The 23,638-nt window shown below is 38.5% G+C and overlaps 13 protein-coding genes across 13 annotated transcripts; 6 read left to right on the forward strand and 7 right to left on the reverse strand.

The window, feature by feature from the left end:
• Positions 1-20: 20 nt before the first annotated feature.
• VAC17 (Vac17p) lies at positions 21-1,301 on the forward strand (the record flags this gene model as incomplete). Its single annotated transcript, XM_056231247.1, has 1 exon — positions 21-1,301. One exon carries the CDS (start codon positions 21-23, stop codon positions 1,299-1,301), a length of 1,281 nt encoding a protein of 426 aa, XP_056086297.1.
• A 250-nt stretch (positions 1,302-1,551) lies between these two features.
• Positions 1,552-5,010, reverse strand: MRC1 (chromatin-modulating protein MRC1; the record flags this gene model as incomplete). The annotated part of the gene is made up of 1 exon (XM_056231258.1): positions 1,552-5,010. One exon carries the CDS (start codon positions 5,008-5,010, stop codon positions 1,552-1,554), a length of 3,459 nt encoding a protein of 1,152 aa, XP_056086298.1.
• Positions 5,011-5,118: 108 nt separating this feature from the next.
• KRR1 (ribosome biosynthesis protein KRR1) lies at positions 5,119-6,069 on the reverse strand (the record flags this gene model as incomplete). Its single annotated transcript, XM_056231270.1, has 1 exon — positions 5,119-6,069. One exon carries the CDS (start codon positions 6,067-6,069, stop codon positions 5,119-5,121), a length of 951 nt encoding a protein of 316 aa, XP_056086299.1.
• Positions 6,070-6,272: 203 nt separating this feature from the next.
• Positions 6,273-6,614, forward strand: ADF1 (Adf1p; the record flags this gene model as incomplete). The annotated part of the gene is made up of 1 exon (XM_056231281.1): positions 6,273-6,614. One exon carries the CDS (start codon positions 6,273-6,275, stop codon positions 6,612-6,614), a length of 342 nt encoding a protein of 113 aa, XP_056086300.1.
• Positions 6,615-6,727: 113 nt separating this feature from the next.
• MIC10 (Mic10p) lies at positions 6,728-7,021 on the reverse strand (the record flags this gene model as incomplete). Its single annotated transcript, XM_056231292.1, has 1 exon — positions 6,728-7,021. One exon carries the CDS (start codon positions 7,019-7,021, stop codon positions 6,728-6,730), a length of 294 nt encoding a protein of 97 aa, XP_056086301.1.
• Positions 7,022-7,459: 438 nt separating this feature from the next.
• PRD1 (metalloendopeptidase) lies at positions 7,460-9,598 on the forward strand (the record flags this gene model as incomplete). The annotated part of the gene is made up of 1 exon (XM_056231303.1): positions 7,460-9,598. One exon carries the CDS (start codon positions 7,460-7,462, stop codon positions 9,596-9,598), a length of 2,139 nt encoding a protein of 712 aa, XP_056086302.1.
• Positions 9,599-9,617: 19 nt separating this feature from the next.
• Positions 9,618-10,052, reverse strand: PEX34 (Pex34p; the record flags this gene model as incomplete). Its single annotated transcript, XM_056231314.1, has 1 exon — positions 9,618-10,052. One exon carries the CDS (start codon positions 10,050-10,052, stop codon positions 9,618-9,620), a length of 435 nt encoding a protein of 144 aa, XP_056086303.1.
• Positions 10,053-10,593: 541 nt separating this feature from the next.
• Positions 10,594-11,598, forward strand: KAR4 (Kar4p; the record flags this gene model as incomplete). Its single annotated transcript, XM_056231325.1, has 1 exon — positions 10,594-11,598. The coding sequence occupies one exon, from the start codon at positions 10,594-10,596 to the stop codon at positions 11,596-11,598; it is 1,005 nt and encodes a 334-aa protein (XP_056086304.1).
• Positions 11,599-14,091: 2,493 nt separating this feature from the next.
• On the forward strand, positions 14,092-16,614 carry SPB1 (27S pre-rRNA (guanosine2922-2'-O)-methyltransferase; the record flags this gene model as incomplete). The annotated part of the gene is made up of 1 exon (XM_056231336.1): positions 14,092-16,614. The coding sequence occupies one exon, from the start codon at positions 14,092-14,094 to the stop codon at positions 16,612-16,614; it is 2,523 nt and encodes an 840-aa protein (XP_056086305.1).
• Positions 16,615-16,773: 159 nt separating this feature from the next.
• On the reverse strand, positions 16,774-18,024 carry PBN1 (Pbn1p; the record flags this gene model as incomplete). The annotated part of the gene is made up of 1 exon (XM_056231347.1): positions 16,774-18,024. The coding sequence occupies one exon, from the start codon at positions 18,022-18,024 to the stop codon at positions 16,774-16,776; it is 1,251 nt and encodes a 416-aa protein (XP_056086306.1).
• A 464-nt stretch (positions 18,025-18,488) lies between these two features.
• LRE1 (Lre1p) lies at positions 18,489-20,219 on the forward strand (the record flags this gene model as incomplete). The annotated part of the gene is made up of 1 exon (XM_056231358.1): positions 18,489-20,219. One exon carries the CDS (start codon positions 18,489-18,491, stop codon positions 20,217-20,219), a length of 1,731 nt encoding a protein of 576 aa, XP_056086307.1.
• Positions 20,220-20,450: 231 nt separating this feature from the next.
• APA1 (bifunctional AP-4-A phosphorylase/ADP sulfurylase) lies at positions 20,451-21,416 on the reverse strand (the record flags this gene model as incomplete). The annotated part of the gene is made up of 1 exon (XM_056231369.1): positions 20,451-21,416. The coding sequence occupies one exon, from the start codon at positions 21,414-21,416 to the stop codon at positions 20,451-20,453; it is 966 nt and encodes a 321-aa protein (XP_056086308.1).
• Positions 21,417-22,636: 1,220 nt separating this feature from the next.
• Positions 22,637-23,575, reverse strand: SKDI03G0230 (uncharacterized protein; the record flags this gene model as incomplete). The annotated part of the gene is made up of 1 exon (XM_056231382.1): positions 22,637-23,575. One exon carries the CDS (start codon positions 23,573-23,575, stop codon positions 22,637-22,639), a length of 939 nt encoding a protein of 312 aa, XP_056086309.1.
• Positions 23,576-23,638: the final 63 nt, after the last annotated feature.

Consider the following 23,638-nt stretch of genomic DNA (forward strand, 5'->3'; position numbering starts at 1 on the left):
AAAGCAAGGATCACCCATTAATGGCAACGCAGGCCTTAGAAGACATTACTGAGAGGCTTCTCATAAGATCGCAGGAGGCTATCTTGCAATTAGATCTTTGGATACAACGCCAGCAGAGATCATCAGTATGCCAGACGTCAGATCAGGAGTCGTTGGATAAGCTATCTCAACAGTACAACCAGTATATGTCCCAACTGAATTCTTTATACGTCAGATCGGAGTCTGTTCGAGACAAGTTGAGCAAAGAACAACAACGCAGGTTGATCACAGAGGATAATGAGCATCAACGCATAGAAGACTTAGTTCATGAATTCCAGGATATTACTTCGAGGTTAAACGAGTTGGCGACTGTCCCGCATGGAGTATCTAACGATTCGCCCCAATCACAATCCACAAGAAGTAGTTCAGGTTCATTTCAACCTCGACCATTAAAGATTATTGAAAGGCAGCGCGTATGTATGGTGACCCCATCGAAACCACCAAAAAAGTCGGTAGGTTTCAACCCTATTAATGATGTCGATTGTCCCTCCAAAACAAATTCATTACCATGCTCACCGAAAAAGCCACCTGCAAAAAATCGTACTTTACGTGCTGCCAAATCGCACGATACTGGTTTGAATAAGAGTAAAAAAATGTCTTCCACTGATGCATATGAATCTTTTTTCAAGAATAAACAGAGGCTTTCCTTGACCTTTTTCGATGAAATGGACGATGAAGATCTTGATTCTGATCAAGATACTATTATTCTGCCCAATATAAGTACCCCTCCCCATATGAATGTGACTGCTAAGGGTGCAGAATTCGAACCTTTAAGAAGGTACAATTCACACGAAAGTATATTATCTAATAAACCTGCTCCCATCATGTCTCTGTCCTTAGGAGGTTTTCCGGGCTCATTCTATAAACCATCCCACCCAACATTTGGAACTTCGACATCTAATGTGCAAGTTGACTGCCATCCAACGATTACTGTGTCGATGGCTTCCAGACGCAATGGCTGTTATGCCCCAAGTTCAAAGGCATTGTTGTCATCATTTATTGCACGACCAGACAGAATTGCAGCGAAACAGGATCCCACAAATCTTAAACATACATCGTTTTTGGACAAGTTCAATTCGTCATTATCAACAATATCAGAATCTTTCCAGAATAAAAAAGGCAAAAAGAACAAGGACGTGAATGATGGACGAATATCAAATCTGAACCACATTGCAACACAAGAACAAAAAAAAAACATCATGGATATGAGCGTTTCCATAGAAGAACTACAGGATGCTTTGAATACAGAGCTTCTGTTCTAATCGTTACTTCATTCTTTTCCTCTCAGTTGTTTTGGATTTTCAAAGTATCCCACTCAGATTTTCTTCTTCGAGTTTTTTTGTATATTTTGTATTATTAAAATTTCTTAAATAAAATTTCTTCTCTATAAAAATGTCATCCATATAACATTACTGCGACCCTGATCTACAAGGTCAAATGCTGCATTGTTCAGTGATACTATCTTAGAATGTCAAGTTTTCGATCAATTTTCTGAGCATATGTAAACTACTACTAACTGTCAAAACTATCTTGTCCGCTTTCAAAAAGTTTACTTTTTTGTGTCTTCCAGGCTTTACTATGATGATTATGATGGTGATCCCTATCAGCTTTCTTTTTGGGTGCCATTAATTTTCTTGTTTTACCCATATATGTAATAGAAGCCTTTGAACTTCCTACTGTCTTGTAAGTCTTCGAAATTTTGACTGTCTTGTTACCTTCTTTAAACTTATCATTGATATCAGTCCTGGATGCAAACGATTTGATTATTGACGGATGTTTGAATCCACCAATTAATGATGGATCCTCATTTTCCACTTCATTGTTGTCTTCTGTGGGTTGTTCTAAGTCAATCATTGAATTTACTCTCTTCGAACTCAACGAATCAGTCGGTGAGTTCGTGAATGATTTAATGGAGCTATGTTGTTTTAGAGTAAATAAATCTTCAACTCCTTCATCACCAATGTCATGTTGTATCCTTGCTCTTTCCTTATCCATTTCAAATTCGTCGTAATTATTACTTCTCAAAAAGGAGAGACTTTTCTGCACAAAGTCCTCTGATATGATGGTTTTCTTACTCCTGTCATCCACACGTCTGTGTTCATTATTTCTCGTACTATCACCAATTTGTATGCTGTCATTGTCTTGGGTATCTAAATCTGTGGCAGTGCTTGTGAGATCTTGATGAGATTCTTCTTCTGCCTTAAATGGATTTTTAAATTCCATAATATCTTCGACCATACTTTCAAAAAAGGCCTTGGATTTAGGGTTCTTAACCAGTTTAGTATCGTCACCAATTTCTAACCTTCTTTTTCTCATCAATTCTCTTCTTTTGAGACGGTATTGTTGTAACACGTCGTCTTCATCATCACTTAGCTCGAGCTCTAAGCTGTTTTTCGCCCTTTTGTTACGGAACCCCCCATTCTTGATGTCGTAAAGGATTCTATTTATCATTTTTACATCCATTTCCTTATTTTCTGCAGCCAGCATTTCTCTAATTTCATGTGAATTGAAGCTGTTCTTGGAATAATCATCAATCATTTTTTCTACTTCAGAATCATATTCTTCAGACCCTTCACCATCTGCACCACCGACACCATGCCATTCGTCCTCAGATTCTTCGGCTTCCATTTCAAAAAAGTTTGTAATACCTTTGCTCTTAAACTCTTTCAATTCAGCAACATGCTTTTTTTCTTTTTGTCTCAGTTGTGACTTTTTCTTATCAATTAATTCACGACGAATTGCTTCACTAACTTCCTCGTCGATGCTATCATTTTCCACTTCTTCTTCCTCTCTATTTTCTATTGTATGTGTTTTAATGATAATATTGTCAATTTTTTGCGTATTTAAAGTGGTAGCTTCTTCGAATGAGTTACTAGCCTCCTCGTCAATGTTATCACCATAGTGACCCAAATCAATGGCGTTTCTTTTCGGCGTGGCATCGAATTTTTTGCTGACTTTCATTTTTTGTTCAGTTTCAATTTCAGAGTCTGATTCGTTTATGACGTGTTTTACGTGGTAAGATTTCTTTTTATTCAGGACAATATCTTCCTCTTCCTCTTCTTCTTCCTCTTGCTCATCATCAGAATTCTTATTTTTTTCACTTTCACTACTAGATAGTTCGTAATTAGCTATTTCATTGTCACTCATTTCAAATTTGGAAGACTCTGATCCTGAATCACTACCGGAATCCTTGTTTTCCAGTTTTTCCTTTTCCTTCTCCTTTTGTCTAATTCTTCTATTTCTAAGGATTTCTTGTTCTAGCAAGTTCTCCACAATTTCCTTTTCCTTGGCCATATCTTCCAACTTAAAGCCTTTTGTTTCAATAACTTCCCTTTGATGATCCAGAATTTGTTTCCTACTAGCCTTTCTTAATATATTGAACAATTTATTATGATCTACCTTAGCACCCTTATTTTTATTAGGCATTTGAGTTAAATTTTGACTTTGTTTTGATAGTCTTGCCTTCAAATTCAATATTGCTGCCTTTGACAACCGAGAAATTGGTAAAGCACTTTCATCTTTAATTGACATATTACCACCCATATAATCATCCCCGTCATCGTCACTGTCACTATCGAGATCCAAAATGATACATTTTGATGAGTCGATTTCCCGTTTCAAGTTATTAGCATAAGAACTTAGTAGTGGTACATTTTTGTAGCTTTCTCTCGAATTTTTAACTGAATTCGGTTCGGATGGTTTGTTTTCGTGCACTTCATTGTCATCTTGCTGTTGTTTTAGTTGCGATTTTTCCAATTGCACATCAGTACCCTCATCCGAGGATGAGTTGTCAAAATCGGCAAGGAAGGACTCTTTCGAAAAATTTATCATCGTTGGTATGTTTCTTCGTGATTTCTTGTACTCGACGTTCCGAGCTTTTTCCCTTTTAGAATCTTCTAGGGCCAATTCGCTCTGCAATTCACGAATCTTCAAAGTGTGCGACACATCATCATGAATAGTCTGTGGCATGGTATCTACTTGGGTTTTACCCTCATCATGCGCAGTCTGTGTCATAGTATCTAACTGAGTTTTATATTTATCATGCTCTATTTGAGATGGTGGATCCATTCGAATCGTAGGAACACAGTCTGGCGTAGTTTGGAATAGAAGACTTGCTTCAGCGGTTAATACTGGAATCCTTAGCGGTTGGGTGTCTGAGTCATTCGCCGTAGTTCCAATGATTTGAGTTTGCGGTTCAATGGGTTTTGTAAACGGGACTTGCTGAGTCTGTGAGGCTGTGTCGCGACTATGAATACGTTGTGTGGCGACTGGTATTATTCTTGCCGTTGCAGGGATAATTTTCTGGGTTTGTGCAGCTGTGCTAAAAAAGCCATCGTCTCTGATTATTCGGGCAGATTTTCCCTGATTGATGGAGTGAATAGGCACGTCAACCACATTTTCTGATTGAATGCTGACGGGTATTCTTTGGGTTTGTGTGAATGCGGCGATACCATCCTTCAGACTGGCATTATCCCCCATACTTTTAGTTTCCTCTAAATCTTCACCACCGTCATAGAGATTGGCAATCAATTGAGTCGATACAGCGTCCTCGTTCTCATTGTCTTTGATCTGCCGATCGTCTTCGGGCACATCTATGCCCTCTAGTCTGTTCTTAACACGATTTAAGGTAGCATTGCCAAACAGGAACCCGTTCCCAGTCAACGCTGGTGGAGCGCCCATGTTATTAGATAATAAATCACCATCAACATCATCGTCCCCATCTGGAATGGGACTGGCAATTTTCTTATAGGTTGTAACTCTCTTTTTTGAAGTCAACGACGATAAAACCTCCAAAACGTTATCCATCGTTGAAAATTTAATGATGCCGGTCAGGATGGGATGGCTAACTCTCTTGCTTGTTTTTAAATTTGTTTTAGAAGATGCGTCTACTACTATTGAGCAAACGCGTTTTAGATTAGCGTTTTTCATGATGCGCCAAAAAAGAATAGAAAAAATTTCAAACATATACATATTTGTATATATGTGTAGTAAAGGAGCTTGTTCGTTTTAAAAATATATCTGGGTAAATAAAATACATGTCTTCTTGTTTATTTATAAAGGCGTTTGAAGCGCTAAGCGTCAATTTTTGCTTGGCTTGTATGATTCCTCCTCCGGAGCAGTGAAATCCTTAGCTCTTTCTTCCTGCCTTTCGAGCTCTCTTTCCATTTGTTTTTCCTTTTGTTCGTTTAATTTCTTCACTTGCTTATCTCTCTTGCTTAAGAAATACTCACCGCTTTCAATTTCCAAATCAACCTTTCTAGGCAATTGAGCAGGTGGGAATGGGGTGTAGACTTTCTTTTCGACATTTCTGATCTTCTTTGGCTTCTTTCTGGCGACGTTTCTCTTTTTAAACATGGGCAAGAATCTTGACCAATCTTCATTAGCCAGTTCCGGTCTTTTCGCCAACTCTCTTTTAATCATTAGTTCTTTGATATGATAGATTGGGTGAATGTTTTTCATACAGTCTTCCACGACTCGACGGACTTCTTTTAAGCCTTTGAATGGACCCATAGCACTTACCGTGTTACCTTGTACCAGAATATAGCATTTGGTTAGAAGTTCTAAAGCCTTTAGCGTGTTACCGTTTGGACCTACAAGACGCTGCCTTCTTTTGACGAATCTTTCCTTGTTGGTAACAAAATTGCCAATTTTGATAACGTCACACGCCATATCATCTTGTAAGATCTTGACAGCCTGTGGGAAGGGAACAGATCTGGCTAGTAGTTTGATCAAGTCTCTTGCTTTTAGGATAATCGCGGGATCGTATGTCTTTCTGGTGGTCTTTACAGTCATGGAACCTTCGACTAAATCTAGTACACACGCTATGTTGTGCTTGTCCAAAGCCCTCGTCACGTCATTCCAAATGGTTTTCAAGTAGCCCTCTCTGTACTTAGGAAATAAGGTCATAAAACTGGACTCTTCAGCAAAGGGTTGACCTGAACCATTATCTTCCTCTTTAAACTCCTCTATCTTCCACTTATCAATATCATCGGTATCCCAAGGCTTCTCTCTATTATGTGTAGACACCATCGTTTACTATCTTGAGGATTTGTGCCGGTCTGTGCTTTCTTTGCTTCTCTTTCGTACTTAACCTCATCATCTCTTTATTTATGAAAATTTTCATATCTCATCGCTAAGAAAAACTAGAAATATGAAAAAAAAAAATTTTCAGATGTACAACATTGGCATATTAAAAGGTACAGAAAAGCTCAAGGACAATCAGCGCAAAGAAAATGGGTAAAAGCAGCTTGAGAATGAAAACTCAGGGCAAGAACGGTGGCGTTGGCAAAAAAGTACAAAAAAAGAGGCCGATCAGCACCGCTGAGAGGAAGAGAACCAAGTTGCAAGTGGAAAAGCTAAACAAAAGCAGTGAGATAATGATACCGACTCTGTTACGGGAGACAGCCACGCAAGAACCGACTAAAAAGAGGGCCAAATCAACTTTGAAAGCCGAAGAGCTCGTTAAGGACCAGGCAAAGGACTGCAAGGTGCGAGAACAGATTCAAACGGAAAAATCGAAGACAAACGATAGCATGCTGGAGCAGATTGAAATGATATCCGGATTTTCCCTATAGGGGGGTGATGGTAAAAGTTACGTAAATATAAATATATACATATGGAGAAGGAATAATATATTGCATTTTTTCTTGTTTTTTTTTGAATATATATAATGTGTCGTCGCTTGAGATTAAACCTTCGAGGATCTGAGACCGGCGCTGGACCTGAAGATGGCATCGCCCTCAGCGTAGCCTCTTCCAACACCAAACCCAATGCCTAGCCATACGGGGAATGCACGGCGTTTGAAGAACAGCACCGAAGTGAACACACCGACACCAAATCCCATGGCAGTCTTAACCAGCATGTTGGACATGACAATGTCCCACTTGGCGTCGAGAATCGTGGACACGGCGCTGCCATTCTTGATAGAATCGTTGGAAGAGGTGCTTTTCGCTGGTTCTTGTAGTTTTGCTTGTTCGGACATGATACTTTTTGCCTGTTTTCGTGCTTATTTGATCTGTAAGTCAACTCAAATCGGCGAATGGCAGTAGTTTAATGTATGGTATTATCGTTATTTGAAGCCCTTTAAAAGGGAAAAACGGGTTACAGTCACCCGACGCGCAGCAGTAGTCGCTGATTGGTCAGAACAGCGAAATGATCTAAACCAGCAGCGTATCGTGGTATACATTGCGGGTTTGTAAGCCTATAATGATCTTCCAGACACTTGGGAAAGCATGGCACCTGGTCATGATAGTTCGAACACTTTGTAAGCAAATACATGTCAATAATTGTAAAATCACTTTTCACGAGCGGGATGGCGGTTAAATCGCGATTTTTCGCCACCTTTATAGGAAAACAGGAAAGTTGGTAAACAGAGAGGAATCTTCAAGTCTGGAGTTCAGAAGAGAGGGAATATCTGGAGATGCGATTGTTGCTGTGCAAGAATTGGTTTACGTCGCCCGTCATCTCGCCGCTACTCTACACACGCTGCCTATCCGCAATGACTAACGCTGCCAGCTTTCCCATTGCTCCCCAAGCCCCGCCCACCTGGTCGTTTACTCCCACAGACATTGGCGGGAAGACCACAGAGATCATCGATAAGAGCAACAAGTTCTATGAACTCATGAGTCAGGTGGAAAGCCCCTCTGTGACGAATTTCATCGAGCCTTTCATGAAGTTTGAAAACGAATTGGGCCCAATCATTAATCGATTGACTTTCTTGCAGCACGTGTCGTCTGACAAGGAAATTAGAGACGCGTCTGTAGATTCCTCGATGAAGCTAGACGAGTTGAACATCGATTTGTCGCTGCGTCATGATATCTTTCTGCAATTTGCTCGCGTCTGGCAAGATGCTCAGCCAAAGGCGGATTCCCTCAAAAAGGAAACCTTTAAATATATTGAGAAGTCTTACAAGGACTTCATTCATTCTGGTTTGGAACTGGATGAGGCGAACCGTCTGAAGATCAAAGAGATCAAAAAGAAAATTTCCATGAACTCCATAAATTTTTCCAAGAATCTCGGTGAACAGAAGGAATATATCACTTTCACCAAAGAGCAACTGGAGGGTGTGCCGGACTCCATCTTGGCGCAGTTTGAGACAACCAAGTCCGAGAAAGGTGGTGAAGACACTCTGTATAAAGTTACTTTCAAGTACCCGGACATTTTCCCCGTGATGAAATTGGCATCCTCAGCCCAGACCAGAAAGCAGGCGTTTCTGGCGGACCAGAATAAGGTCCCTGAAAATGAGGCCATACTGTTGGACACATTGAAATTACGTGACGAATTGGCCTCCTTACTGGGCTACAACACGTATGCCGACTATAACCTATACGATAAAATGGCCAAGGATAGCAGAACGGTAATGGACTTTTTGAACGATTTGAAAGGCAAGTTGATTCCGCTGGGCAAAAAAGAGTTGCAAGTCCTGCAAGACATGAAAGTCAAGGACGTCGAAAGGTCTAAAAAGGATGAAGATCCAAATTATTACATCTGGGATCACCGCTATTATGATAACAAGCATCTGCTAGAGAACTTCAATGTAGATTTAGAGAAAATTTCCGAATATTTCCCCTTGGAGACTACGATTACGGGCATGTTACAAATTTACGAAACTTTGTTCAACCTTAAATTTATCGAAACTAAAGAACCCCAAAATAAATCTGTCTGGCATGAAGATGTCAAGCAATTGGCCGTCTGGAACATGGACGACCCCAAGTCTCCAAGGTTTATTGGGTGGATCTATTTCGATTTGCATCCTCGCGATGGTAAATATGGCCATGCAGCCAACTTCGGTTTATCCTCATCGTTCATGATCAACGACTCCAAAAGATCATATCCGGTCACTGCATTGGTTTGTAATTTCTCCAAATCCACAAAGGATAAGCCTTCTTTGTTGAAGCATAACGAAATAGTAACGTTTTTCCATGAACTGGGTCATGGTATCCATGATCTGGTGGGCCAAAACAAGGAATCGAGGTTCAACGGTCCCGGATCTGTCCCATGGGATTTCGTAGAAGCGCCTTCTCAAATGTTGGAATTTTGGACCTGGAATAAAAATGAACTAGTAAGTCTGTCGTCGCATTATAAGACGGGTGAAAGAATCCCAGAGTCTTTGATCGACTCTTTGATCAAAACTAAGCATGTCAACGGGGCTTTATTCACCCTAAGACAGTTGCATTTTGGATTATTTGATATGAAAGTGCATACTTGCAAGGATTTAGAAAACTTATCGATTTGTCATACCTGGAATCAATTGAGACAGGAGATCTCTTTGATGCCCAATGGCGGTACTTTATCCAAGGGTTATGATTCTTTCGGGCACATAATGTCGGATTCTTACTCTGCTGGTTATTATGGTTACTTATGGGCGGAGGTCTTTGCCACTGATATGTACCATACAAAATTCGCAAAGGATCCCCTCAATACCAAGAATGGTGTACAGTATCGTGATATCGTCTTGGCCCGTGGTGGTCTTTATGATATTAATGATAACCTGAAGGAATTCCTTGGTAGAGAACCTTCTAAGGACGCCTTCTTAAAGGAGCTGGGCTTACAAAGCTGAAAGGATTCATTTTGCACCATTATATAATTATTCTACAAAGTGTCATTATGTTAGATAGTCTTCTAAATAGCCTCGTCCCTGGATAAATCAGAACCATCAAATAGCTCAAATCTTGGAGCAAATTGGCTATGATTTGTCTAATTTGGTCATTATACATTTTCCTGAAATTTACCAACTTCTCCTTTATTAGACCATTTCCCTGGCCATTTAGTCGTTCATCGATCTTAAATTTCACCTTACACAACTTGATTAGTTTCCATATACACCTAACCACCGAAACCCAGGAGTAACACAGCCAAACTTTTCTTAGTATCCCACTTAAATACAACTTATCATCGACCACACCTAGGTTTTCCAATACTGCGAAGAAATCCAACAGCGAGCTAGCACTGTTCCAAATATTTGTCCATATATCTTTTCCGCCAATTTCAGCGGTGCTTTTCTTGGGAACCATTCACCTTTCTCCGCTTCTTCTTTTGCTTTCAGGCAGGCCTTGTTAATTGTTTAAGTTGGAGTCAAACATCAAAATCATTTCCCGCGAATTTTTTGAATAAGATTTCTCTTTCTACTAGAACAGGAACTAACAACCAATTCAAAGGGAGCGCTTGTGCTTTGCTTGTGCTTTGCTCGTATTTCGCCATTGGGATAGCACTCTGCTCTATTCGTTCTCTACCTAGAATAATTTAAGATATTTCTTGTTCAAGGGCCGATAAGAGCGTTAAACAGCGTTTACAACTACTCAAAAGCAAAAAAGAAGACCGTTTAGGACTTTCAAACAAATTCAAGCTCTTTGCCAAAGCTATGAAGCCCTGTAACTGTCTATTACGGCGCAGCGTCTTTTTTTGGTCTTGTTTCAGCATTCGTTATATGTGAGTTTCAACCTGCGACATTGCTTGTTTCAACTTTTTAAATACAGCTTTTAGCTAAAAATCATCGCGAGAAACAAGGACAATGGTAGTTATAAAACAGAAGGGAAAAGACGATATAACCAAAGAATGGCATCCCAAGATTTATGCTATGATCAGGATAGAATCATACACAACAATAATCACTTACAAGAACCAAATCAGGAAATTACGGAAATGAAATCCAAACACGTATCATTCAAACCATCGAGAGACTTCCATACAAACGACTATTCAAATAATTATGTCCACAGAAATTCATTACCGCAACAGCACGTTACGAATATTGAGAATAGAGTTGATGGCTATCCGAAATTACAGAAACTATTCCAGGCAAAAGCCAAACAAATCAATCAATTTGCCACTACACCATTTGGATGTAAGGTCGCAATAGACTCCATTGTACCAACATTAAACCACTGGATACAGAATGAAAATTTGACATTTGATGTAGTGATGATTGGTTGCTTAACAGAAAATCAGTTTATTTATCCGATTTTGACCCAATTGCCGTTGGATAAATTGATCTCGAAACCAGGTTTCCTCTTCATCTGGGCCAATTCTCAGAAAATCAATGAACTTACTAAGCTCTTGAATAACGAAATATGGGCTAAGAAGTTTAGGAGAAGTGAAGAGTTGGTCTTTGTCCCTATAGACAAGAAATCGCCATTTTATCCAGGTTTAGATCAAGACGATGAAACGTTGATGGAAAAAATGCAATGGCATTGCTGGATGTGTATCACGGGAACAGTAAGACGGTCAACGGATGGACATTTAATTCACTGCAATGTGGATACCGATCTGAGTATCGAAACGAAGGACACCACCAATGGCGCCGTGCCATCACACCTGTATCGTATTGCAGAGAATTTCTCCACCGCCACTAGACGTCTGCATATCATCCCTGCAAGAACCGGATACGAAACTCCTGTAAGGGTAAGGCCAGGTTGGGTCATAGTGAGTCCAGACGTGATGCTGGATAATTTCTCACCCAAGAGATATAAAGAAGAAATCGCTAATCTAGGCTCCAACATTCCCTTGAAAAATGAAATCGAGTTGTTAAGACCAAGAAGTCCAGTGCAAAAAGCACAATAATTATCAGCACGTCTCCTCGCTTATCTTCATTAAATAAACAAATAAACAAATAAATAAATAAACAGTTATTTTTGCATTTTCTTTCGCCATGCATCGTACTCGACCAAATTTGCACCAGAATATAATTCACTGCAACTATACAGGTTCGAAAAGTAAATAAACAAACAATAGCAGCACGGTGAAAGAGTAAGCACGAACTATACCTAACAATTTCCCAACATTTTTTTTTGATTTTCGTGTTTTAGCGTGTTCTCTTTTTCTGCCATGTAATTACTTAAATAGGAAGTATACACGATATTTTCGCATAAAAATCTGGAAGACAAGCATAGCGCAGGAAGAAAAAAACCTATTTGCCTATTTGTTTACTTGTTTGTTTGTTTGTTTGTTTATTTAACGTTCGTTTGTTTGTTTGTTTTGAAGTTGTGGTATTTGTTGTTGAAAGATTTTCTTTCTTCCAATATTTCCAAAGATAGTTTTTCACTTTTCAATTAAAACATTCATGCTGGTTTTTTTTATCGTTCGTTTGTTCATTTGTTTATGTTGGGAAATATTTAGTAAACAAACCGCTTTCATAAGTTCTTGAAGCCTTTCAAATTTGTTTGTATATTATTCATAGTTTACAAATTCAACGGAATAATGAGTCTTCAATAATGCATGAACTACAAAATTTTTGGCAAATAAGTCACCAAGAAAATAAACTAATTCTGCAGATTTTCTTCTCAAGATGATAAAAATAGGCAGTAGAATGATAGTCGACCATTGATGATTTAAAATCTCTAGATGACAGTAATGCACTTTTCTTCATTATGAACCAGGGTTCCCTTTTGAACATAATCAATATAATAGCAAACTTGATGAGCGTTAGAATGAGCAATCTCTTACGTTGTTTTTTTCTGAAGTAAAAGGTATTATCAGCAAAAGCCTTAATTCTTAGTGCCATCACTCTCATTGAAGTATCTACTTTGCCCTCAGAATAAATGTAAGGATCTTCTTTCAAATTACCTATTTTTTTGCTACATAAAAACAAGGCGTACCATACCTTATGGCCACGCATTTTGCTTCAACCACTTACTCCTCACCGAATGTACCCTTTCTGCAAGACGCGTTGGGCTAAGTCAGACTTCAAAGAACTCTGCACATATATTTTTCGTTTTTCGGATTACTCTTATGAAAGACACCATGTATAAATTTGCGTTACAGAGCCTTCCTTTCTTTGATGCTTGTTTTTAAGTGTTCTTTTTAGAAGATCTAGGCCTTCTCCGTAGAGTCTGTGGCTTCTTCAGACGCATAATGCATGTTTCTGGTTTTGTTGTGCAAACTCCATTTTGGTGCGATTATTCTCACCGATGGAATCTTAAATGCAATCTGCAATGACTAAATGTGTACGCTTTTTCAGACTTCCAGACTGTGAATTGTGACATTAAATAAATGGTTCAGTCAATTATAGACGGAATAATAACTTGCGCCAGGTATGCTTAGTTGAGATGACAGAAATTGTATAACAGGTGTAAATACAATAAAATCGTGTAAATAAATAGCTGGCTTGATAAAAGTATAAACAAATAAACAGCGTTTGAAATGAAAACAGAGTGAAAGGTTTTGGTTGAAGGAAAACCACGAAAACTTTTTAATTTTTTTTTTTTGTACAGCGTGGATCGTGTATTTACTGCATTAGGAAATTTACACGATCCCTGGGAAATAAAAAAAAATGGTGGTTTACAAAGACTTACAAGCACACACTCGAGCATTTTTCGTTCTCTACCATTATCAGATATGCTAGAGTTTGCAGAAGTATGATTTTTCTTGCTAAGATGGTTACGTTTCTGTTCATCATCTTGAGTTTCTTTTTTTTTCAGTTTTAAATGAAAAAATTGTCTGAAAGAAGAGCAAAAATTTCTTGCATACTAAAATAACTATCCTAACAGATATTGCAATGACTGAATTGTTTTACAGAAAAAAATTGATCTATCTGTATGCAGAAAGATTAGAAAAATCGGATTATCTTCAACTATCTGGCGTATTCAACAGTACAAAAAACATTGACACTTATTGGTATAAAAACAGGAAAACGCTTATTGTTCGATGTACGAGGAGCAATGGGCAGCCTAGATTTTTGAAAATGTCGATCTCGCAATATTAAAATCGGAGCTTAAAAATCTGAAAACAGAAGCAGGCATAAGAAGAAAATACAGAGCATCATGTCGAGTCCATTACTCTTCCCGTACTTATACGGTTGCTTGTTATCGAATCTTCAGGATTCCCACACTAAATCCTCGATAATGGCAATCTCTTATTATTCAAATTTAGCCTCACCTTTGCATATTATTTCAGTCCGGGTCACCCTATCTTATTTCTTTTTCTCTTTGAAAATTTTTTGCGATGCCCATTGAAAAAATTGGCAGATATTGTATAAGTGGTATAAGGTGAACTTTCATATACTAATTCTGATTCAATTTGTCTTCGAAATCAAGGGGATATAAGTAATTGGCAAGAATGGGTAAGACGCAAAAGAAAAATAGTAAGGGTCGTTTAGATAGATACTATTATCTGGCTAAAGAGAAGGGTTATCGTGCTCGTTCGTCTTTCAAGATTATCCAGATTAACGAAAAGTATGGCCATTTCTTAGAAAAGTCGAAGGTCGTTATTGATCTGTGTGCTGCTCCTGGTTCGTGGTGTCAAGTTGCGTCCAAACTCTGTCCTATTAACTCATTAATTATCGGTGTGGATATTGTTCCAATGAAGCCGATGCCCAACGTTATTACTTTCCAGAGTGACATTACCACTGAAGATTGTAGATCAAAGTTAAGAGGTTACATGAAGACTTGGAAAGCAGACACGGTGTTACATGATGGTGCACCTAATGTCGGTTTGGGTTGGGTTCAAGATGCCTTCACCCAATCGCAATTAACCTTGCAAGCTTTAAAGTTGGCCGTGGAAAATCTAGTTGTAAATGGTACATTTGTCACTAAAATTTTCAGATCCAAAGATTATAATAAGTTGATTTGGGTTTTCCAACAACTGTTTGAAAAAGTTGAAGCCACAAAACCGCCTGCATCGAGAAATGTTTCTGCAGAAATTTTCGTTGTTTGTAAAGGTTTCAAAGCACCAAAGAGGTTAGATCCTAGGTTATTGGATCCAAAGGAAGTTTTTGAAGAATTACCAGACGGACAACAGAACATGGAATCTAAAATTTACAATCCTGAGAAAAAAGTTAGAAAGAGACAAGGTTATGAAGAAGGTGACAATTTATTATATCACGAAACCTCAATTTTGGATTTCGTTAAAACCGAAGACCCAATAACCATGCTTGGAGAAAAAAATAAATTTACCATTGATAAGGATGATCATGAATGGAAGATCTTAGAAAAATTGAAGCAAACCACGGAAGAATTTCATTCATGTATTGAAGATTTGAAGGTTTTAGGTAAGAAAGATTTCAAAATGATCTTAAGATGGAGAAAGGTTGCCAGGGATATTTTGGGTACTGAAGTGAAGGATGGAGATAGCACCGAAATTGAGATAGTGCCGTTAACAGAAGAAGAGCAAATTGAAAAGGACCTTCAAGGCTTACAAGAGAAACAGCGTCTAAACATCAAACGTGAAAGAAGAAGAAAAAATGAAATGAAACAAAAGGAACTACAAAGGATGCAAATGAACATGATAACCCCTACTGATATTGGTATTGAAGCTGCAAGTCTGGGTAAAGAGTCACTGTTTAATTTAAAGACTGCAGAAAAAACTGGTATTCTGAACGATTTGGCTAAGGGTAGGAGAAGAATGATTTTTACAGACGATGAACTGGCCAAAGATAACGATATCTACATTGATGAAAGTGTTATGATCAAAGACAAGGACTCTGCTGCTGATGCAGACGATTTAGAAAGTGAGTTGAATGCCATGTATAGTGACTACAAAACCAGAAGATCAGAAAGAGATGCTAAATTTAAAGCCAAGCAAGCTCGTGGTGGTGATAATGAGGGAGAATGGACCGGTTTCAATGAGGTAAACGCGGAAAAGGGAGAGGAAGAAAATAAAGACTATATCGAAGATAAAGATGACGAAGATATCGAAGGTGATTCCGATGACGATGAAGCCATCACTAACTTGATCAGTAAATTGAAGGGACAAGATGGTGATCATAAATTGAGTAGCAAAGCTCGTATGATTTTCAATGATCCAATATTCACCAATGTCGAACCTGATTTACCGGTAAATACCATTAACGATGGCATGATGACTTCTGAGGCTGTTGGCGATATTTCTAAATTACATAAGAAAAGAAAGTATGAAGAAATACAGCCACGGGAAGAAACAGATTCCTCTGATGAGAGTTCAAGTGATGATTCCGATTTCGAGATTGTGGCCAATGATAATGTGTCAGAAGATTTTGATTCTGATTACGATTCTGAAGAAGAAAAAAATCAAACAAAGAAAGAAAAGCATTCTAGGGACATTGATATTGCCACTGTTGAAGCTATGACTTTGGCACATCAGTTGGCGCTGGGCCAAAAGAATAAGCATGATCTTGTTGATGAAGGTTTCAATAGGTATACCTTCCGTGACACCGAAAACCTGCCAGAATGGTTCCTAGAAGATGAAAAGGAGCATTCCAAGATAAATAAGCCGATCACAAAAGAAGCTGCGATGGCAATCAAAGAGAAAATAAGAGCAATGAACGCCCGTCCTATCAAGAAAGTTGCTGAAGCCAAAGCAAGAAAGAGGATGCGCGCTGTGACTCGTTTAGAAAAGATTAAGAAGAAGGCAGGTTTAATTAACGATGATTCTGACAAGACAGAAAAGGATAAGGCCGAAGAAATCTCTAGATTGATGCGGAAGGTTACCAAAAAACCAAAGACTAAGCCAAAGGTTACTTTGGTTGTTGCCGCGGGTAGGAACAAAGGTTTGGCAGGTAGGCCAAAGGGTGTTAAAGGTAAGTATAAGATGGTTGATGGTGTCATGAAGAATGAACAAAGAGCCTTGAGACGTATTGCGAAAAAACATCATAAGAAAAAGTAGTAACAAAAAGCACTGTTTATTACATCCCTCCTTGTATAATAATAAAAAAAATAAAGAAAAAAGAGCGACAGATATATTTATATATACATAGATTTAACCAACATCATTAGAAATCATCTGTAAACTATTTTTTCCTCCAACAAGAACGCCCAAACCATTTTATTCCTGTTTTACTGACGCTTTTTTCTTATTTTTACCAAATGCCTTAGAGAAAAGATATATGAAGGAAATGATCAAGCACAGTAAGGTTATATATTTTATCTTGGAGTAATCATTTGTATCAGGTCTTGGAATTGGCACAGAAAGCGTAGTCGTGTTCAAATGACGGAATGAAGTATCGTCTGTGAATAGAGATTCATACCCGAGGCCCTTCTTATAGAATGGGTTATGAGAAACCTTATTGTCACCTGTATCGCAAGCTAGTATAATTTCTGGATCGAATAATACTTCAAATTTCTCCTCATTGCCATCGGACGGTTCGATGTATCTAGAGTGCAACGTTATTTCGTTTATGATGCCAGCCTTTAATTCAAATATACTCTCTGATCCCCATGCTTGATTTCGAAGAGAGTATTCTGGCAATTCCAAGTCATGTTCACCAAAAAGTAATAGAGGTGATGATTGGAATTTATCGACAAACAATTCTAATGGTAATTGCAAGTGCATTAGGTACATACATTGTGAGCGCTCTTCGAGACTTGTGAGATCAACCTTTACTTTCGGATGCAACCCAATTGGTTGTTCCAAGAATACCGATGTCGTTTGTATCGAGTGGTTATAGGCAATATGGCCTGGCTTGTACAATAAAGACGTTTTCTGACATCTTTCCATCTTGCTGTCATCCAACCCCCAATTACAACGTATTCCGCCAATATCAACGTCATTCTCATCACTGGAATCTACAAAGAAAACACCCATCTCTAGTTTTTCATCTTTCAATTTACCAATTGTAAATTCTTTACCTTGTTTCAACGGACGATACTCGATAATTTGAATTTGAGAAGGCTCCACTGTAATGTCATACGTGAAATCTTTTGGATTCCATACTAGATCTAAATTTATTTCGAAAGGTAAATGCTGTTTTATATCAAATTCTTCACCGTGAAATGACTTGTACATTGGATTACTGATAAATCTTTCTGGCACCTCCGTCGAGTTCGAGTAAACTGAAAACCCAACACTCAGTTCATTTTCAATAACAGTCAAATCTCTGGTCAGATCCGCTCTGGGTCTCCAGGTGATTTTTTTGAAGGACTCATCGACATTTCCCGTCCTTTCTAATAGCCACCTTTGCTGTAAAACAACACCAGGACCACCTTGCACTGTCAGATGAGTATCATTCTGACTCATGTGACTACCAATATCTTCAGGAGCATTATACAGCACGGTTACTCTATGTCTTGTAACCATTATTCAGCTCGAGACGTACACTTTTTCGCCTCCAGTCCCCAACTGATTAATTATAACTAGCGTTCTCTTCATTTGATCTTTTTCATCAGGGGGATCTTCAAGAAAAGGAACTTTTTCAAGAAAAAATGCACATTCATTTCTTTTGTAATCCTTCAAGCTTTTACTGGTAAGATACAAGGATAGAAATTTCTGCAGTTAGTGTGTTTCATCGATCCTCCTGCGTGATAAAGTTTTTGGTTATCCCCTTCTATCCTGTATTGTTCCACTGCAGTCGACTGTGTTCGAAGATTGGGAGCTCATTTCGTGTTTGCACTAAGAGCATACTTTTGATTCATAAAGGTCGCTAAGACTTATTTGTATTTGCCTGTTTGAAGAAGCTTTCCAACTATTTACATTCATTTATTCTGGTTAAGTATCGTAAACTCGCTGACAGCCAAATCACACACTTTCCTCAAAGTAGGAAAATGTCCGATACGCATACGCAACATGTGCAGATAACAGAGCCAAATGCCGTGAATACTTTGTCTACACCATCCAAAAGAGGTCACCGTCATCGCAGGTCATTGGCCATATCAGGAGACTTTGATTTTTTGAACCATTCTGTAGCATTTGCGAATTTGCCACCTCCACAACCACTTGAAAATTATCCTGCAACCGCTCCTACTGCCGTATTGAATACCTTATCACCAACACGCTATAGCAGATTCACCTTTCAATCGAATGAAGACGCGGGAACGTTAGATTTGCCTGAACCAAGATTTTATCCGGTGTCACCAAGGAATTATATGCAAACACCAAGTCCTCGTTTTTTCATTAGCGAAGAGCCAAGTTACTCATCACCGGTCAAAGGCGTTCCTGATGCAATAATTAATCTCGATGACGCATTGAAGACAAGGCCCAGGTCATTCAAATCACATAGAAGGTCCGAATCTGCACCTCCCGACTTGGAGGTTATGATTGGTAAGAGAAACTGTACACCTAACTCCAATTCTATGATTAAGGAAGAGGAGGATTCTCTAAATGAATTAGAATCAAGAAATGACTCGAACAAGCAAGAACTACCGGCAGCGTTATTATCTCCACTTCGGCCTGCCCTTTGTACATCTGAACAGGCTATTGAAATAGACGATTCGACCCTTAATGGATCCCCAACTCATCATAATCATGGCACTCAAAACTTTAGTCCACGGAACTCCAATAAATTCAATTCATTAAAGATCAAAGGCCAAAAGCAAAGGTATTATCACTATACGAAACAGTTACCCTTGACTGCGGGTTCTGATACACAATCTCCAAAAGATCAAACATCAGCGGCGTCAACAGCAATCAATCAGGCAATGACACCTTCTTCCCTAGCATATACACCTTCAAAACTATTGTCTACGCCAGCGACATCGATATCTTTTTATGACAACAATATAGACGTTAATTTGGAAAATGGCAATCGTACTACTGGGCTTGAAGATACCTCTAGATATGCGAAGGATAATTTTTCAAAAAAGTGTGGAACGTCACAGCTCAATCACGTATTGGATACTGATAAAAGGCAGGAGTTTAGCGGAGATGCAAGAAGAAGAAGATCAGGCAGTCCTATTTCCCATATGCAACACTGCAACATAATCGATAATGTGAAAGCGAGACGAAATAGCAACACGATAAACTCAACTTTCAACTACGAGAGTAAACACTATGAAATTCCTTATGATGATATGATGAAAAATGACAGCAATAAAAGTGATCCCGGAGAAAATATTTTGAAAGAAAGTTATGGACCATTTCAACATTCTTCCGTCAAATCCTGCACGCCTGATGACAGGGAAGTAATTAGTACCTTTGAAAGTAATGGCAGTAGTGGATACTGCAAAAATAAAGGACAAGTGAAGACACACTCTCAACTTAGTAAGGATATTCTCCTGGGCGAACCAGGCGACATGGTTGATTTGTCTTCATTAATGACCTCACCGAGAAAATCATCGGATGAAACTGGCGATTTGGCCTTCAATTTATCCCAAGATGAGAGGTATGATACAAATCACGCACGAAACCCCACTCATGTGAACAATAGCGCAGTAACAAGTGATGAAAGCTGGAGTGTTAGCGATAATGCATTGGGAAAGAAAGGGCAAGGTAGTGAAGTTAAAAGGAAAAAAAAATCCAAATTAGGACTTTTCAGACATATTTTTTCAAGGAAGTAATATAATAATAATAATAATAATAATAATAGTAATAATAATAATAATAGTAAGGCAATCTCTAGCCTTACCGGCATTGATTGCATGTAGTTTTATGTATAAATGTAGAATAATGAATAAGATTTTTCAAAGTCATTAAAATAAAAAGTGAATAGATAAGTACATATAAAAAAATGCTTTCTATCATCTACTTATATATACATGTTTATGTGTATACGTGTAATTATAAAGGACTTAGTAGTTGTATTCGTTTGGTTTTTGACCAGAAGTGTTTGGAAAACCACATTCCAATAGGATATCGTTAATTAGTTCAGGTTTTTCAGTTATCTTGGAGAAGACTTCATCGTTTTTGGTTAAGATCATACCACAGTAACCGGTGGAGTTGAAACCTATTTTAATCTCATCAGAAAAGGCCTTGGAACGTGGAACAACACAAATCCATTGTTTGGTTAACATAAAGTTGTAGGATTTCTTTAGATCTGGATTTTCGTTCATCCAATCTTGGAAGAAGGTCAAGGCCCTTTGCAATATGGAGATGTAGCACATGGCCAATAGGTCTTCATCAACAGTTTCTTCGGATTCTGGCATGGGCAAGACGAAATGAGCAAAGGAAACTTTGGCATCTTGCAATGGTTCACTGTTGAAAGTTGGTAGAAAATGTTCCTTACCATTACATAGTTTGTCCTGGAAGGTGAAAAACTTTTGAGGCATTTGCAAAATTTGCAAATGTTTGTGGTCCAATGAAGAACCACTTGCTGGACCTGAGTTGTAAAAGACCATGTGTCTTTTGTCAGCTTCTTCATCGTCTAAGGCACACACCAACTTGTAGGCAGTCAACAAATCGGTTGGAGTTAAAGCATCGGTTTGGTGTTGGTATTCGTTGGTTACCAATAAGGTGTGTTCAGGGATTACGGGGAATTTGTTTAATAAAAGTTTGTACGTTTTGTTGTCGGCACCGCCAAATTCTGGGATAACTGTCAATTCTTCCTCAGCTTTGCCTAAGGGATCTTCTCCTTCTGCAGTTTGACCGCGTTCTGGTTTTTGGATCAAACTTGGCATATGGCTAATCAAGTATGGCATACCGGTTTTTGGGTCCTTCGTTTTCTTAGTTTCAGTCTGGAGGAACTTTAAATTACCATTTTCGAAAGCACTCTTGTACTTGTCACTAATCAAAGATGCAACGTCGGCAGGCACACTCATTTTAATCTGGTTTTTTTTTATCTGCGTATAACTTATTCGACTAGCTAGCTGGCAATAAATATATTTTCTTCGAGGTACGATTTAAATTGGTATTGTTAATTTCTTCATTTTGACCTTGTATTGTATTTCTTCCCAGTGCGTGATGAAAAAAAAAATTGAAAAATAAGAAAATCTTCTAGAACGTTCCGAAAGGGAACAGCTAGCAAAGACATGTAGCTTAGAAAGTTGGCAAGCAATTTATGAGTCTGGTGCATGTGTGAGATGCCCTGTATCCAGGAGCGTTCTTTGCTACTGTTGATCGGAATGTTGTAATAGTCAAAGCGATATTGTAGTGACGGCGACATTGTAGCAGCTTTTTCTTCTGTTGAAACGATTATGATATTCTTTTAAGCCACTTCTTGGTATATGAGTGGTACACGATCACAGAAGCATTAGAATCTTAGGCGGAAGTTGGTACAGAGAACACTGAAGTATAGGACAAATTTGAAAAAATATGTGATTGATTATCGAGCGGGACTAGGTAATGGCTGGTTCGGTGCGAACGATTATGGCAATACCATTCAAGTAAGTAAGCATCTATTTAATCTTGTCTTAGAAAAAAAGTCTCTTTAAAATCTCTTTCCGACTTCAAGTGGATTGATGTAAAATTCTGGCTGTTTTAGTTGCACATATCTATAACAAGGGACACTCTTAATGGCCCGGTTTATCCCTCAAGGTTGTTCCAGTGCGGTTCATAACTTCTTGTGTTTATTTTACAGCAATGATATTTTATTTTCTGCAGTTTTGTATTTCTCTTAAGACACTTTAAAGTAAGAAAGAAAATAAATAAATGGCAACAAAACATGTAAAAAACAATGAATAAAAAAAAATGGAACCAAGGATATATTGAAAGAGATTCGTATCTTCAGATAGCCTTGCAATTTAATTTAATTTAGTTTATTCTTAATTAAATCGTGGGAAATATAAACGTATTGATAATAGATAAATAATAATATTGTGAACAAGTTCACCTTCATATGGAATGAAACTTTTATTCATGATAAATACCCATCATCCAAGAAATCTAATCAATTAAGTCTCAGTTCCTCGTTTGTTGCTTAAAAATACTAAGGATGATTGAGGTATGAACAATTTCTATAAAAGGAGGCTAAATTTGCTAAAAATCAAATATGAACGAGAAGAATCCAGTGCGTTTTTCTCATCCGTACGCACACATAGGGTTAGCTCCTTTTAAAGAACATATCCCTCAGGGAACTCCAGAGAGACTTCGAGTTCGGCTCTTCCTCATCCTCTGAGGCCCAAAAAATACTAGGTTTTTCACCATCCAGATGAAGAGGCACTGCGACGGTTGAGTTTCTCTTGTTTGGACATTGAACCTCGTCTTCCAACATTTTGGTCATGTAAGACACAATAGGTTCGGTGTACGTAGGAGCATCAACATGGTAATATCTGGACCAGGCGCCACATTCGGTTCCCGCAGAATATACACCGCTACAATATTGTCTTTGAACGTTCGCCCAAATCATAAATTTTGAATACCAAAGCTGGACCACGTCGTATGGCTTTATCATTGGTGCCACCATGATACTGGACTGGGAGACGGTCTCGTTAACATTTCTTACAAAAATGCTCTCGTTCCTTTTTTTTTTATTTAGTAGCGATTTAATAAGCTTGAAGTCCAAACTGTCTTCATTAGCGTCTTTGTCATAGTCGACAATGGAATACTCAGACGACCAATTAAAAGGCACTGAAATGGGAAATCTGTCTGGTGTATCGTCGCCTTTGTGTTTTTCGTCTCTCCACATGCATTCAGAGGCGGGAGCATACTCGGTTCTCCAATCACCGCTATTCACCACCTGGTACTGTTCCCAGTCATAGTACACTTCTTCTGGTTTGGAGGCATCTACTCTACTCTTGACATTGCCAATGGCCACACCATGAGATACATCGTGAAAGATTACGGAGCTGTTCACGATAGCAGGTGCAATGGATTCGATAAAGTTCACCTGGTAGAAGTCTCCACTTGAAAACACAGTATTAACACCATCGTGCGACTCAACCCCTCTTAGCAGAAGCAAGGCATCCAAATCAACCGTAGATGCTGCAGCAGTTAAACTCGCAAAGACGGAGGATGCGACAAGAATATACTTACTAAACATTGCGAAGAATTACAGGTCTTTCCCTGTCTCAAACCAGCAATAGCTCCACTTTTATAGATAGTA

This window comes from Saccharomyces kudriavzevii (genome assembly GCF_947243775.1).
Source record: "Saccharomyces kudriavzevii IFO 1802 strain IFO1802 genome assembly, chromosome: 3".
Taxonomy (NCBI): domain Eukaryota; kingdom Fungi; phylum Ascomycota; class Saccharomycetes; order Saccharomycetales; family Saccharomycetaceae; genus Saccharomyces; species Saccharomyces kudriavzevii.